General features: G+C 42.3%; 1 protein-coding gene across 2 annotated transcripts; it reads right to left on the reverse strand.

The window, feature by feature from the left end:
• Positions 1-1,943: 1,943 nt before the first annotated feature.
• Positions 1,944-12,205, reverse strand: LOC124149352 (caspase-3-like). 2 transcript variants are annotated; one of them, XM_046520888.2, is made up of 8 exons: positions 11,917-12,205; positions 11,753-11,805; positions 11,460-11,534; positions 11,141-11,186; positions 9,120-9,394; positions 7,026-7,261; positions 5,844-6,252; positions 1,944-4,538 (listed from the first exon to the last, which is right to left on the reverse strand). In XM_046520888.2, the coding sequence occupies exons 2-8, from the start codon at positions 11,763-11,765 to the stop codon at positions 4,297-4,299; spliced, it is 1,296 nt and encodes a 431-aa protein (XP_046376844.2). In that variant the 5' UTR covers positions 11,766-11,805; positions 11,917-12,205; the 3' UTR covers positions 1,944-4,296. The 2 variants fall into 2 exon arrangements, with proteins under 2 accessions (XP_046376844.2, XP_046376843.2); XM_046520887.2 differs by having other exon boundaries at positions 11,460-11,537.
• Between the last annotated feature and the right edge of the window lie 2,273 nt (positions 12,206-14,478).

Here is a 14,478-nt window from a genome sequence, read left to right on the forward strand (position 1 = left end):
GGGTTGGACTATATCCCCCTTTGATATAGCTGCTATAGGTGAGGTTGAACTATATCCCCCTTTGATATAGCTGTTGAAGGTGGGGTTGGACTATATCCCCCTTTGATACAGCTGTTGAAGGTGGGGTTGGACTATATCCCCCTTTGATACAGCTGTTGAAGGTGGGGTTGGACTATATCCCCCTTTGATACAGCTGCTGAAGGTGGGTTTGTACTATATCCCCCTTTGATACAGCTGTTGAAGGTGGGGTTGGACTATATCCCCCTTTGATATAGCTGCTATAGGTGAGGTTGAACTATATCCCTTTGATATAGCTGCTGAAGGTGGGGTTGAACTATATCCCCCTTTGATATAACTGCTGAAGGTGGGGTTGAACTATATCCCCCTTTGATATAGCTGCTATAGGTGAGGTTGAACTATATCCCTTTGATACAGCTGTTGAAAGTGGGGTTGAACTATATCCCCCTTTGATATAACTGCTGAAGGTGGGGTTGAACTATATCCCCCTTTGATATAGCTGCTATAGGTGAGGTTGAACTATATCCCTTTGATATAGCTGCTGAAGGTGGGGTTGAACTATATCCCCCTTTGATATAGCTGCTATAGGTGAGGTTGAACTATATCCCTTTGATATAGCTGCTGAAGGTGGGGTTGAACTATATCCCCGTTTTATATAGCTGCTATAGGTGAGGTCGAACTATATCCCTTTGATATAGCTGTTGAAGGTGGGGTTGGACTATATCCCCCTTTGATATAGCTGCTATAGGTGGGGTTGAACTATATCCCCCTTTGATATAGCTGCTGAAGGTGGGGTTGAACTATATCCCCCTTTGATATAGCTGCTGAAGGTGGGGTTGAACTATATCCCCCTTTGATATAGCTGTTATAGGTGGGGTTGAACTATATGCCCCTTTGATATAGCTGCAGAAGGTGGGGTTGTACTATATCCCCCTTTGATATAGCTGCTGAAGGTGGGGTTGTACTATATCCCCCTTTGATATAGCTGCTATAGGTGGGGTTGAACTATATGCCCCTTTGATACAGCTGCTGAAGGCGGGGTTGAACTATATCCCCCTTTGATATAACTGCTGAAGGTGGGGTTGTACTATATCCCCCTTTGATACAGCTGCTGAAGGTGGGGTTGAACTATATCCCCCTTTGATATAACTGCTGAAGGTGGGGTTGTACTATATCCCCCTTTGATATAACTGCTGAAGGTGGGGTTGTACTATATCCCCCTTTGATACAGCTGCTGAAGGTGGGATTGAACTATATCCCCCTTTGATATAACTGCTGAAGGTGGGGTTGAACTATATCCCCCTTTGATACAGCTGTTGAAGGTGGGGTTGAACTATATCCCCCTTTGATATAACTGCTGAAGGTGGGGTTGTACTATATCCCCCTTTGATATAGCTGCTGAAGGTGGGGTTGAACTACATCCCCCTTTGATACAGTTGCTATAGGTGGGGTTGAACTATATCCCCCTTTGATACAGCTGCTATAGGTGGGGTTGAACTATATGCCCCTTTGATACAGCTGCTATAGGTGGGGTTGAACTATATCCCCCTTTGATACAGCTGCTATAGGTGGGGTTGAACTATATCCCCCTTTGATACAGCTGCTGAAGGTGGGGTTGAACTATATGCCCCTTTGATACAGCTGCTATAGGTGGGGTTGAACTATATCCCCCTTTGATACAGCTGCTGAAGGTGGGGTTGAACTATATGCCCCTTTGATACAGCTGCTATAGGTGGGGTTGAACTATATCCCCCTTTGATACAGCTGCTATAGGTGGGGTTGAACTATATCCCCCTTTGATACAGCTGCTGAAGGTGGGGTTGAACTATATCCCCCTTTGATACAGCTGCTGAAGGTGGGGTTCAACCATAGCTACTTAAATGAAGGTGACTAATGGGAAGGTCTTCAATACAAACAAGAACCACTTAAACAAATATGCTTTATTCTGCAATATACTTTGTACATGAACAAGACAATACAGAATCTATATGAATACGTACAGACAGAGTTCTCCAGTACACACTCACACATGTATTTAATTTAAAACAATACTCATATATTTCCATTTACACCTTGATGATTGTGTTCATCAGAGAGGAGGCTAGAAACATACACCACCAGATCCCATCACTTGGCAGAGATGACCGATGCCTGATTCATATTCTAAGAGGTGTCTAAAATGAAGATACTGCAGATTGTGGCAATCGCATGGAAAGGTGACCCAACTCAGGATGCCATGCCAACTCTGCTATACCTTGGTTCCAAAGGGGGCGGTCGGGTAGCCTTGTTGTTAAAGCATTTGCTCGTCGTGCCGTAGACCCGGGTTCAATTCCCGACATGGGTACAATGTGTGAAGCCCATTTCTGGTGTCCCCCACCGTGATATTACTGGAATATTGCTAAAAGCGGCGTAAAACCAAAATCACTCTCACTCCAAAGGTCATTAGATGACACTTCACACACTATCTACCCCTATTGAACTCCTGGACTTTAGTTTAGTTTAGTTACTGTGCAGGTTGCAGTGTTGCACATTTTATATTACTGCAGGTAATCAGGACAACAGGTGTCCCAACAAAAGAAGACATAATTTATGGATAACAACTTCTTTATTTTACTGTTTTGGCGATGTTTCGGTATAGATCCTTTTACCGTTGTCAAGCAAGTCTGAATAATGAGAATATATATATATAGTAGTTTGAGGATTAACAGTAACAAAAACTGCTAACTTTAAAAAAGATAAAATAATAACAGAAGGATAATACTGTAATAACATGATGGACAGAGAACACATGATGAGGAAGCAAATTAAACAGGATTTGGTGGGGTGATTATTGCTTAATGAGTTCATAGTAGGCAGGTGGGATGAAATAGCCTTGATCTCTGTTGATTGATGGCTTGTGACAGGGAATGTGGACTACTTCTCTTAGTTTTCTTTTGGTGGAGTCAGGGAGGTTGTAGAAGATTTGGGCATTTTCCTAGTTTAATATTGTGATTTGGGCATTTGCTGATATGGCTGATGTACTGTTTGATTAGATGGTTGAAGTTTTGTGCTCTTTGATTCTGGTGTTGATGGGGGGGGGGGGAATGTTTCACCTACATAGGATTGTCCACAGTCCAAGATGTTGTTATCCGTCAACTTCTAAGAAATACCAATCAAACAATTTGGTGCCTCAATCATCAAAGATGCTGCAATTCACTGTGCAGAATTGCATTCCCTGGAATCGGACCAAAGCCTATGATTATGGGGTCAAATCCTGATTTGCTCAGATTATGTTTCTTGGTTTGTCAGTACCCCTACTAATGGGTTTCACCAAAGTGGTAAACTTATGAGACCTGCATCACTTTAGGCTTTCTTCTAACATCAAGCTGACATGCTGTGATGCTACTGGAATGATGTTCCAAGCGGCATTAAACCCAACTCTCCCACTCAATCTCTAAGTTAGGTAATCCTGATAAATATGTGCAGTGTTCATTACCTCCCTTGGCAATCTGACTCTTGAACCTACTTGGAACATATTAATCAACCTTAATTTGAATTCAGAAGTTTGAAAACAGAACCAACTTCTGAAATTATCCATATTATGACATTCACATACTTACTGTTGAATCTTTGGACATAGTCTTGCTGATGTATTTTGAGAATGTATGAAATAGTCTACCTGCCAATCCAAATGTTTGGATAGCTCTGTGTCCAGATAGACTGTTTAGCAATACTGATTGAAAAGTGCATGGTCCAGTTAGACAAACTGTTTGGATATGTATCCCACACAGAATGTTCCCCAGTTTTAAAGACGTGTTCCAAATTCCATTGATATTGGTGTACATATCACAGTTGCATTAATGACAAGGGGCATCTGTCACACAAACAGGACAGAAGATCATGTCTAAGTCATCTTGTATGTGGTAGGTGGTATCTTTAGTACAAATTCTATGTTCATCAACAAGAAATCCATTTAAATTTGCCACTGATGTACATCAATATCCTGTGAAACAGTAACAATGTATAAACTACATGTAAACTTCAGTAAAATGTTGATAGACATCAAAGCGTTAGTCAAGCATCTTACTTGGAAGGACTGTTTGTCTTTGATAGAACTGTACAAGTGAATTGGAAACAAGCAGATAAGCCAACTCCCGGTGCAAGCAAGAGGTTTTGTTTAAGATGATGTCTGGTTACCTTGAATGTTCAGATGTCTCAGAGTTTTGTCCCTATCATATTCTAGATAAGAAAGTTTTATTGATATAGTTCAATGAAAACAGAAGACAATCTATAAAAGAGTTAATGTGGTGAAGATATGCTTGTAAAATAAACATCCTTAGTGAGCATTGACATAACACAAGGGACTGCTTTCTTGTTATTCATTTGTCCTCTTGCATTGGACTTGACACGTGACACTCTCCGACTGACTTTGGTGAGAAGGCTCATGAGTGGTACATCAGTGATACCTTCCTCCAGGAGAACATGTGTCAGGCTCTGTATCATCCAAGCTCCATCTGTTTTGTTCCGCCATGCAAAGTACCCTGCAAAAGCCAATTTAACTACCAATCAAAAGAGACCTGTTGTGTATCAGTTGCTTCAAATTTTGAAGGAATATATCAGTGTGCAATATCTCTGCTAAAATTTCTGTCTGAAACAAGCAAAGGCAGGTACACTGATCTTTAGGTCTGGGTTATCCAGGTCCCAGTTAGTACATCGACACATAGGTCTGGCCAGCAGACATCAGCCAGGTCCCAGCTGGTACACAGATCATAGGTCTGGGGTTTGTGGCCAGCAGACAACATCAGCCAGGTTCCAGTTGGTACACTGATCATAGGTCTGGGGTCTGGATTCTGGGGTCTGTGGCCAGCAGACAACATCAGCCAGGTTCCAGCTGGTACACTGATCTTAGGTCTGGGGTCTGTGGAGAGCAGACAACATCAGCCAGGTCCTAGCTGGTACACTGATCATAGGTCTGGGGTCTGTGGCCAGCAGACATCAGCCAGGTTCCAGCTGGTACACTGATCATAGGTCTGGGGTCTGTGGCCAGCAGACAACATCAGCCATGTCCCATCTTGGCACACAGATCACAGCTAACAGGTTTATGGCCAGCAGACAACATCAGCCAGGTCCCAGCTGGTACACTGATCATAGGTCTGGGGTCTGGGGTCTGTGGCCAGCAGACATCAGCCAGGTCCTAGCTGGTACACTGATCATAGGTCTGGGGTTTGTGGCCAGCAGACATCAGCCAGGTCCTAGCTGGTACACAGATCATAGGTCTGGGGTCTGTGGCCAGCAGACATCAGCCAGGTCCTAGCTGGTACACTGATCATAGGTCTGGGGTTTGTGGCCAGCAGACATCAGCCAGGTCCCAGCTGGTACACAGATCATAGGTCTGGGGTTTGTGGCCAGCAGACATCAGCCAGGTCCCAGCTGGTACACAGATCATAGGTCTGGGGTTTGTGGCCAGCAGACATCAGCCAGGTCCCAGCTGGTACACAGATCATAGGTCTGGGGTTTGTGGCCAGCAGACATCAGCCAGGTCCTAGCTGGTACACAGATCATAGGTCTGGGGTTTGTGGTCAGCAGACAACATCAGCCAGGTCCTAGCTCGTACACTGATCATAGTTCTGGGGTCAGTGGCCAGCAGACATCAGCCAGGTCCTAGCTGGTACACTGATCATAGGCCTGGGGCCAGTGGCCAGCAGACAACATTAGACAGGTCCCAGCAGATTGACCTTTGAGAAGTCCTTCTCAGCCTGATGTGAAACATCATGCACTCTTTTATCATGATGTGTTAAGGGGCAACCTTTCAGACGGACTAAGGTGAAGAGTCTGCAAGATCTTACCTGGTGGGGTGGCATACATAAGAAGGAAGTCCTTGTAGATGGGCGATGGAGAGATGGTGTAGACATACTGAGGAACTGTGTTTCCTGATTCTCCTCTCTCTTTGGTCTGAGCCAGCCCTTCCTCTGTATCTGACTTCCCTTCCTCTGTATCTGACTTCCCTTTCTCTGTATCTGACTTCCCTTCCTCTGTATCTGACTTCCCTTCCGCTTTATCTGACTTCCCTTCCTCTGTATCTGACTTCCCTTCCTCTGTATCTGACTTTCCTTCAAGCTGTAATGCTTCTAGCGGTAACTCAGGAAGTGCATCACCTGTGTCTTGACCTGAACCAGCACTTACATTCTTTAACTGAACCTTTGGCCTCAGAACAGTTATATCCATGCCATCATCTAAGTCTCGTCCTCTACATGCCTGAAAATGAATGTTTGACCTTTAATAAGATGTACTATCTGTTTGATTGAAACTGATGCTTTAAGCATTGTATTGTAATTCTATCAATGTCAAACCACATCTCATTTTTTTAGGGAAGTAGTATTAGTAGCTAAGGCAGCCTCTCTCCATGTCAAATCTTGTTATTTAAACAATACCTTACACACCTAAGATTTTAGGATCATAATCTTACAATAATATGATTACCACAAATTTCATGAAGTCTTGTCAAAGAACTCACTAGGTAAACCTCCAGTACAAGCTGAAAAAGGGCAAGGGGTTCTATCATCCAAAACTGGCTCCCACAGGAGATATCCTTGGGTGAGATCAAGCGATATCTACATTGTTTATATCGCTGCAATGAAATTGCATCACAATGCTTTGCAGACCATTGTGACGTCATTGGTTACCATGACGTCACAATCAAATGACATCACTAATGGCTCTGCTACTGAAGCCCTAAGCAGCACTTTTTACAATTAAGACACTGCTTATTACTGTCTACAAACTGAAAAAGTTGGAAGAATGATGATGGATGATAAATAAAATCTCACCCTCGTGTCTTTTGATATAAAATATATCAACACTGGTTGATAAAAGTGGAAAAATTTGGCAAGCCTCAGAGTTTTTCCACTTTTATCAACTCGTGTTGATATATTTGATATCAAAAGACACGAGGGTGAGATTCTCTACATATACAAAAATCTGACCAAGTTGTTTGACAATACTAAAGGACATATTGCAATGTCTTGTACCTGTATGAAGAAGAGTCTTGGCTTCCCTTCCAGTTCAGGGCAGCACTCGTCATTGAAGTTGGCAATGAGGAATCGTGTGGGGACTATCGTGCCGTCCACGCCGTAGATGATGTCGTGTCGCAGCATAGCATCGTAGGGTGGTTGTAAGGGTGGAAAGTCTTCATTATCTCCATGCGACAGGATAGCACAAGCAAAGCAGTCAGCCTGGGTGTGGTCGTAGTCGATGTTGCTGGCAACTTAAGAGTGAGTGAGTGAGTGAGTTACAATGTTAAATCACAATGGCACACTGTGACTAGCACACATTTTACAGGCAGCTAAAGATGATAGGTTGGTCAGTGATGGGTATAAAGGTTTATATTAGCTAATTAGATAGCTATTACTCAGCAGATTCTTGTGAAGAACGTCAAAATGTCTGTTCCACAACCGGCCATCAAGACGTATGTGTAAATGTGTAAAGATTTTTCACAGTGGCTTAAGATCACTGAACAAAAGATTGAGTGATTGATGACTGATGTTATAAAAATTACATTGAAGTCGAAGATACGTTTGAAATAAGTCCTGAACTTATCAAATGTATTACTTTTATAAATTGAATACATGACACCGCTTTGGATATATCCTCTCCCCCCACCCTACTACCCGAAAAGGGCAGTCGGGTAGCCTAGTGGTTAAAGCGTTCACTCGTCTAGCCAAAGACCCGGGTTCGATTCCCGACATGGGTACAATGTGTGAAGCCCATTTTTGGTGTCCCTTGCTGTGATATTGCTGGAATATGGCTAAAAGCGACATAAAATCTCACTCTCTCACCCCGTTGTTCAAATGCTTTGTTTCTATTCTGGGATACTTTAGGTCTCCAGTAGCCTATGCATTTTCTAAAAGTCAATCAAAATGAGGATTGTGTAGCCAGAATGGCTGCTGAATATGAATATCTATGTTCGCGTGACCACCCACATGCCCAAACCAATCTTGTTGTAATGACCATGGTAACCATGGTAACAACCACACTTTAACACAGATTTACAGTACACTTTATGCTCAGAATGCTGCGTGCCAGGGAGACAAAAAGCACCAATTTTCAGCTTTGTAGATCAACGAATGTTACATTTTACAACTGGACATTTCAACACAACTTGCACTTGACTACCCAGGGAACAGTTTCATTCCACATCCATGCCAGTGTTGATTGAACGACTGTGTGAAGGAGGGAGTGAAGTTTGAGGCTGCTTGTAGTAACGTTCATAGAAGAGAAAAGATTCACAAACCCACGTGTTCCAGCACTTCCTATTCCTTGTCATTCATGACACAATTTAATCGACCCATTAAGGGGCGTGTCATTTATTGCAGGGGTGGGTTGGTCAGAGGGTTTTGATGCTCTAATGTACTGAACATGCTTGTCATATCTTTTTATGACCCTCCCCATGTCCTTGTTCATTTCTTTCATGACCCTCCCCGAAAAGACAAAATGATAAAGCACTTAATATTTTATTATAAAAAGTCCATTATTGCATGACCCTCCAATATAGAATGTCTGCCCGGAGAACGGAAGGTCCAGGGTTCGATCATAACTTGTGATCACCATAATAGTATCTCAGTGGGCTTGCACTGTAAATCGGCATCAGTCCAGACCAGTACACACACACACATGTGCATGCACGTTGCTATATAAGGGCAATAATCTCTGATGCAACGTTAAACCCCATTTCACCTCACCTCACCTTCCCTGATTCCCTCTGACTTCCGCCCCCATACATTTTTTTTTTATTCCTGCATCACACCTTTTCCAGTGCAAGCAGTTAATGTTGTGACCCAATCAGCACACAGGAAATACCTAATGTGCATAGAGTAAAACTGTGAAATTTGTTCCTGGCCATGACAGATAAACTATAGTCATTTGAAACAAATGGGAGTTCCTCAACTTCTTCTGAGTAGTATATATACCAAGTATTTATATATATAGGTCTCTTATTAATCATTCAAATTGAGATCGTGGACAAATCTGGCACTCATGTTCATATTACCTTCTCGTAAATAGTCACAGAATAACTCATTTATAATTAATAAAGGGTCATAGCAAATAGAGATATACTAAAATACCTTTCTGGAGAGTTTTTACCATTTCTTCTCCAGTTAGGTTGTTACGAAGCAGGACTTCAAATCCCAGATGTTCGAACATCTTCTTAAGGTTCATAGCATCCTTTGTCGAGCCGTTTCTGTTTCCAAATTTAGTTTTGGGATCAAACTCTTCGTTATTGATAATAACTGCCAATCCCCTCTTTGGGTAGGTGAAGTCATACTTGTTGCTGTCATTCTCGGGTGAAGCTGTCTCTTTTCTTACAAGTTTCTTTGCTCGTGTTAGCGGGGTAAAGGTTCTGCAGAAGAAACGTTACTTGACATTAAGATGTATTTCTTCATTGGCTTCTCAGAGATCTATACAAACATGACTATCTGTTTTTATTGCAACTGATTGATAGAACACAGGTGTAATTATATATCTGAGCTGTTAATGGTGAATTTGTATATGTTCATCTCAGCATCATTGAGACTATTTATAATGGGGTCTCGGACTTGACGCGGACAAACCAACAGCAGTGTTGACCTTCAGGGTGGCATCAGTGAGATAGTGAGTGAGTGAGCAATATTCCAGCAACATCACGGCGGGTGACACCAGAAATGGGCTTCACACATTGTACCCATGTTGGGAATCGAACCTGGGTCTTCGGCGTGGCGAGCGAACGCTTTAACCACCAGGCTACCCGACCGCCCCCCATCAGTGAGATAGACTAGGTTAATTTGACAAAAATAGGACAATAATGAGTCCCTCATAATAATCGCAATAGGTGTGTTTAGTCAGTGAATATGGATATAACATACATAGACACAATCAATACTAATGGTAAACACTTTTATTGTAGAATGACTGCATTGAAAAGCGACCATTGTGATTAGTTGGGGAACTCACTTCTGATAGGATTGGTTGGTTGGTTGGTTTGTTGTTTAACGCCGCACTCAGCAATATTCCAGCTATATGATGGCGGTCTGTAAATAATCAAGCCTGGACCAGACAATCCAGTGATTAATGTCATGAGCATTGATCCACGCAATTGGGATTGATGACATGCATCAACCAAGTCAGCGAGCCTGACCACCCGATCCCATTAATCGCCATTTGCGACAAGCATAGTCACCTCTTATGGCAAGCATGGGTTGCTGAAGACCTTTTCTACCCCTACCAGGACTATTTAATAGGTATACATTTTGATACTGAACTCCAAGTAATGGTTAATTTGAATTTTACACATACATTAAGTCATAAGTAGGGGGTGGATCAAGTGGAATGAAGGGAGGGTCACCCAAAATAGTCTCTAGGGGGGAGGAGGAGGAGGAGGAGGGGCGGTCAGGTAGCCTAGTGGTTAAAGCGTTCGATCGTCACGCCAAAAACCTGGGTTCGATTCCTGACATGGGTACAATGTGTGAAGCCCATTTAAGGTGTCCTCCACCCTGATATCGCTGGAATATTGCTAAAAGCGGCGTTAAACCATACTCACTCACTCACTCTAGGGGGAGGTAATAAATATAATGCACATATCTGGGCAGGGTTGAGAAAAAAGTGTGCAAGGACACATGGAGGGTCATCCTACAATATGACAAGTATTAGGCTAAAAAAATATAATAGTCTTGGTTCTCAGGCTCCGCCAGCATCATCATAAAGCTTGCTGCACGTTTGTTTTTATTTCCATTTAAAAAAATCCTCAAATCTTTCAAGTCTAACGGTAGTCAAATACTGTATTCCAGTATTTTACTCATCAAGGAATACATTGATATAGGGAGGCCCTTTTCCAGGTTGATTGTACACCATTGTTTTTTGACTACACAACTTTAATTGGTTACATACTAGTTTCAACAACCTCACACAAAAAAAGACACCGCCTGCCCGCACTTTGCTTTATATAACCACTGCCTGAGAACCAATTCTTTTTATTTTTAAGCCTTGAGAGAGGGTGCTTGTTTTCAGTACATTAGTGATTTGCATACCTCTGACCACCCACCCTGTAATAAGTAACTGGTCCCTTATAGGTGAAATAAATGGGTAAATGTATATAGTTGCATCAACTTACTCTTGAATTTTGCTGTAGTAGTTTTCAAATGATGGTACACCAGTGCCTGAAAAAGTATGGAAACATATATTTTGTAAAAAGAAATATTAAAAAAATTCATCCAACATTTTTGTTTGAATAAATACAACTTTGGCTTCATAACAGTGAGTATAAATAGTTATAACAATAGCACTATCACACACACACACACGCACGCACGCGCACACACACACGTGTGCAAAGTCAGATACACTCGTCAAGCCTCAACCCCTCCACTCCCCTCCCCTCCCCACCCCACCCTCACCGCAGGCGCCACCTTTTTTTGACGACTGTCACTCACCGTCTTTAGAGGCGGCGAGCGAGACCCATTCATCTGGAGCCTCGCGTTTCGCTACTGCCGGAGTCTCGTCTCTGTCTACTGTCAATAGGAAATAAGCTTTTATACTTACAACTCTCGTTATAACACAGGTGGCATTGGGTGCAAAACACAACCCTGACATTCTATTTTGTAGTTGTACAGTCATGTAACATTGTTATTGTATCACGTACGGGGACTCGGAAGACACAGTGTCGAAGGTGACACTCGTACCAGACAAGTTGAAGTTTACAACTCCTGACGTACACAACACTCACCAGACGACTCCATACCGGCTCACTATCGAATACTATAAGGTGATATCTGACTTCTGAAACAAATATATACTTTGTAGACACAATTTACACATGTATGCCATTCACAGTATCAGCATAAACACCATTTAATCAGCTGTTAATTAACAACAACAATGGTTACCTACCTGCTATAGTGAGATGCTCACACGTGCAATTTGACCCGTCCTTGCTTCTGCTGACAATGTTTAGCCGCAAGGGCTCTCCCGGTTTGCCAAGTGCAGTAGAATAGCGCGTCGAGCGGATCTATGAAGTCAGGATATAAAACTTATAAAACTCCTACATAAAAGATATGATAACACTCTTTAAGGAGCCGTTATTCCTAGTACTTGTACACAAATGGGTGTGTATATTACTTAGGAGTTGTCTGTCTCGACTGCGCCGCGGCGCATCAAAACTAGGTCAAACATGTCTCCAAAATAGTGCTGACTGTCGACCTTGCTTTCAAACTACGTCATTGATTTCTGTTATCTGTTATGCAATATTCTAGTTTATTAAATGACTAAATTCAACGAACTATAGTCCTTAACTGAGGGACACCGAGAAGAAAGTTGCTACTGCATAAGAGTGCTTACTCATACTTCGTGAGGAGTTATAGGTGTTAACATACACGGGTATCATCCAACTCAATGTTTGTTTGTTGTTTGACGCCGCACTCAGCAGTATTCCAGCTATTAGACGGAGGTCTGCAAATAATCGAGTCTGAACCAGACAATCCAGTGATTGATATCATGAGCATCGATCTACGCATTTGGGATCGATGACATGCATCAATCAAGTCGGCGAGCCTGACCACCCGATCTCGTTTTGGTCACCTCTTACGACAAGCAGTCTCATGTGACGGCAAGCATGGGTTGCTGAACAACTATTTTGGCCCGGATCTTTACGGGTGACCAACTCAAAGAAGCTGCTAGTGTATATCCAACTAAATGATCCTACTACTGTATATCAATATAATCTTTGATCGACAAACCCTTTCTTTTCAGGAAATTGAAACGGTATTGCCTTGGTGATATCACAGGGAACTGAGGGTTTGTCAAGCGGTTGAAGCGTTGAATCGTCCGTGGCGGCAAACCCGGTTTCGATTCCGCATATATGCCGTGCCGCGATATGGCTTGGATATTGCTAAATGAGGTTTGATATACAGTACTCGCAACATACGCTTAATACAAGGAAACGTTCGTACAGGAAGATATCTACATGAACTGCCGTGGTCACTTTCCTCAATCTCATTAAAATCAGATCTTTGTTCTCGCTTCCGCTAAACAAAGATCTGAGGACATCCCATTACGGGTCACGTCAGGCCGACCTTGCGCGAACTTTGACCGACCAATCGAATGACCAATCAGAAGGCAGTTTTTTCTTGCCTACGGCACAAATTTCAAATTGGCGACTCCGCTTCGAGACATATTTTGACAAATTTTCGATTACAAATTTTAAACCTGAACAAAAAACATTCTGGAAGGGCTAATAGATGGTCTATATTGTAAGGATTCAGTCGTTAAACCCGTAACTATCGTTCCGAATACACCATGTTAAAGTTTTCGAGATTGCATGACTAGAAATCACATTCCGACTGTCACTTTCATAATCTGGTAAGCGACGCACTGATTGGTCGGATGAAAGGTCGTTCTGACGTGACCCCTAATGGGATGTCTTCAGATCTTTGTTTAGCGGTAGCGAGAACAAAGGTCTGATTTTAATGAGATTGTCACTTTCCTCGACCTGGTTTGGGACAAGTACGAGTCGGACTCGGCCTACAGCAAACTTATGCTGTTGTGGGGTCTATCTCGACCGTGGTACCACCGAAATGTACCCAGTGCAGTTTAGGTACAAACATTGTATCACTTTTCTATCTCTTTTTATGATCCAAGATTTGTGTTGTAATAGCTTGCGCGTTTACGTCATTCACCATATCGCGTCAACGTTGCCGCATCCGTTATATAATAAGGAGATAAACATACTGTGTTTACAATGTAGAGCTAGGTTACCTGTAGATTAAACCGCGCTAAATTGAATTGGAACCGAACGCGCAGCGCAAAAGATATGACGTCACAGTCGTATATAGAAAAGCACCAAATTCAAGCTCTCTGTTGTCCTCAAAACTTAAAATACATTCTCTTATTAGACTTATATCGCGTTTTCTGCACGAAATGTATTGCCACACATCCTTTGAATATTGTAGTAACCGCAAGTTTGCATTTTGTAACTAATAATTGTAGATATAATTATTTGAATATGCCTACCGACAAGACTGAAAAAAGTACTATTTTTATGAAAATTAGCTATATTAGTTGAATTCCCTTTCTGCAGTCGACACCGGTGTTATAACTAGCAGCTAGGACTTTAAAACCCCAGCGACCTTTAAAATTAGCACGTAAATGTACGTATATAAGCGTCGCTGTTGGATAAGCAGCGCTTGGAATGAACCTCCATTCGTTACCTTATTAACATGGCATAAACTCTTACTACAGGTAAGATACAAGCATGTTGATTTAAATAAATTCATAGGCTGTATGACAGGAGCTCGTATTGTCAACTGACACACCAGAGTCTCTACTGCATAAGGTGTAGTTCGAACCCGTGAGAATTGAACCCGTGATGATCAGGGTTATAATTGATCTTGATCCGTGAAGATCAGGGTTAGAATTGGTCTTGAACCCAAAGATCAAGGTTAGAATCGGTCTTGA

This window comes from Haliotis rufescens, unplaced genomic scaffold, assembly GCF_023055435.1.
Source record: "Haliotis rufescens isolate VD_foot unplaced genomic scaffold, xgHalRufe1.0.p SCAF_11, whole genome shotgun sequence".
Classification (NCBI taxonomy): Eukaryota; Metazoa; Mollusca; class Gastropoda; order Lepetellida; family Haliotidae; genus Haliotis; species Haliotis rufescens.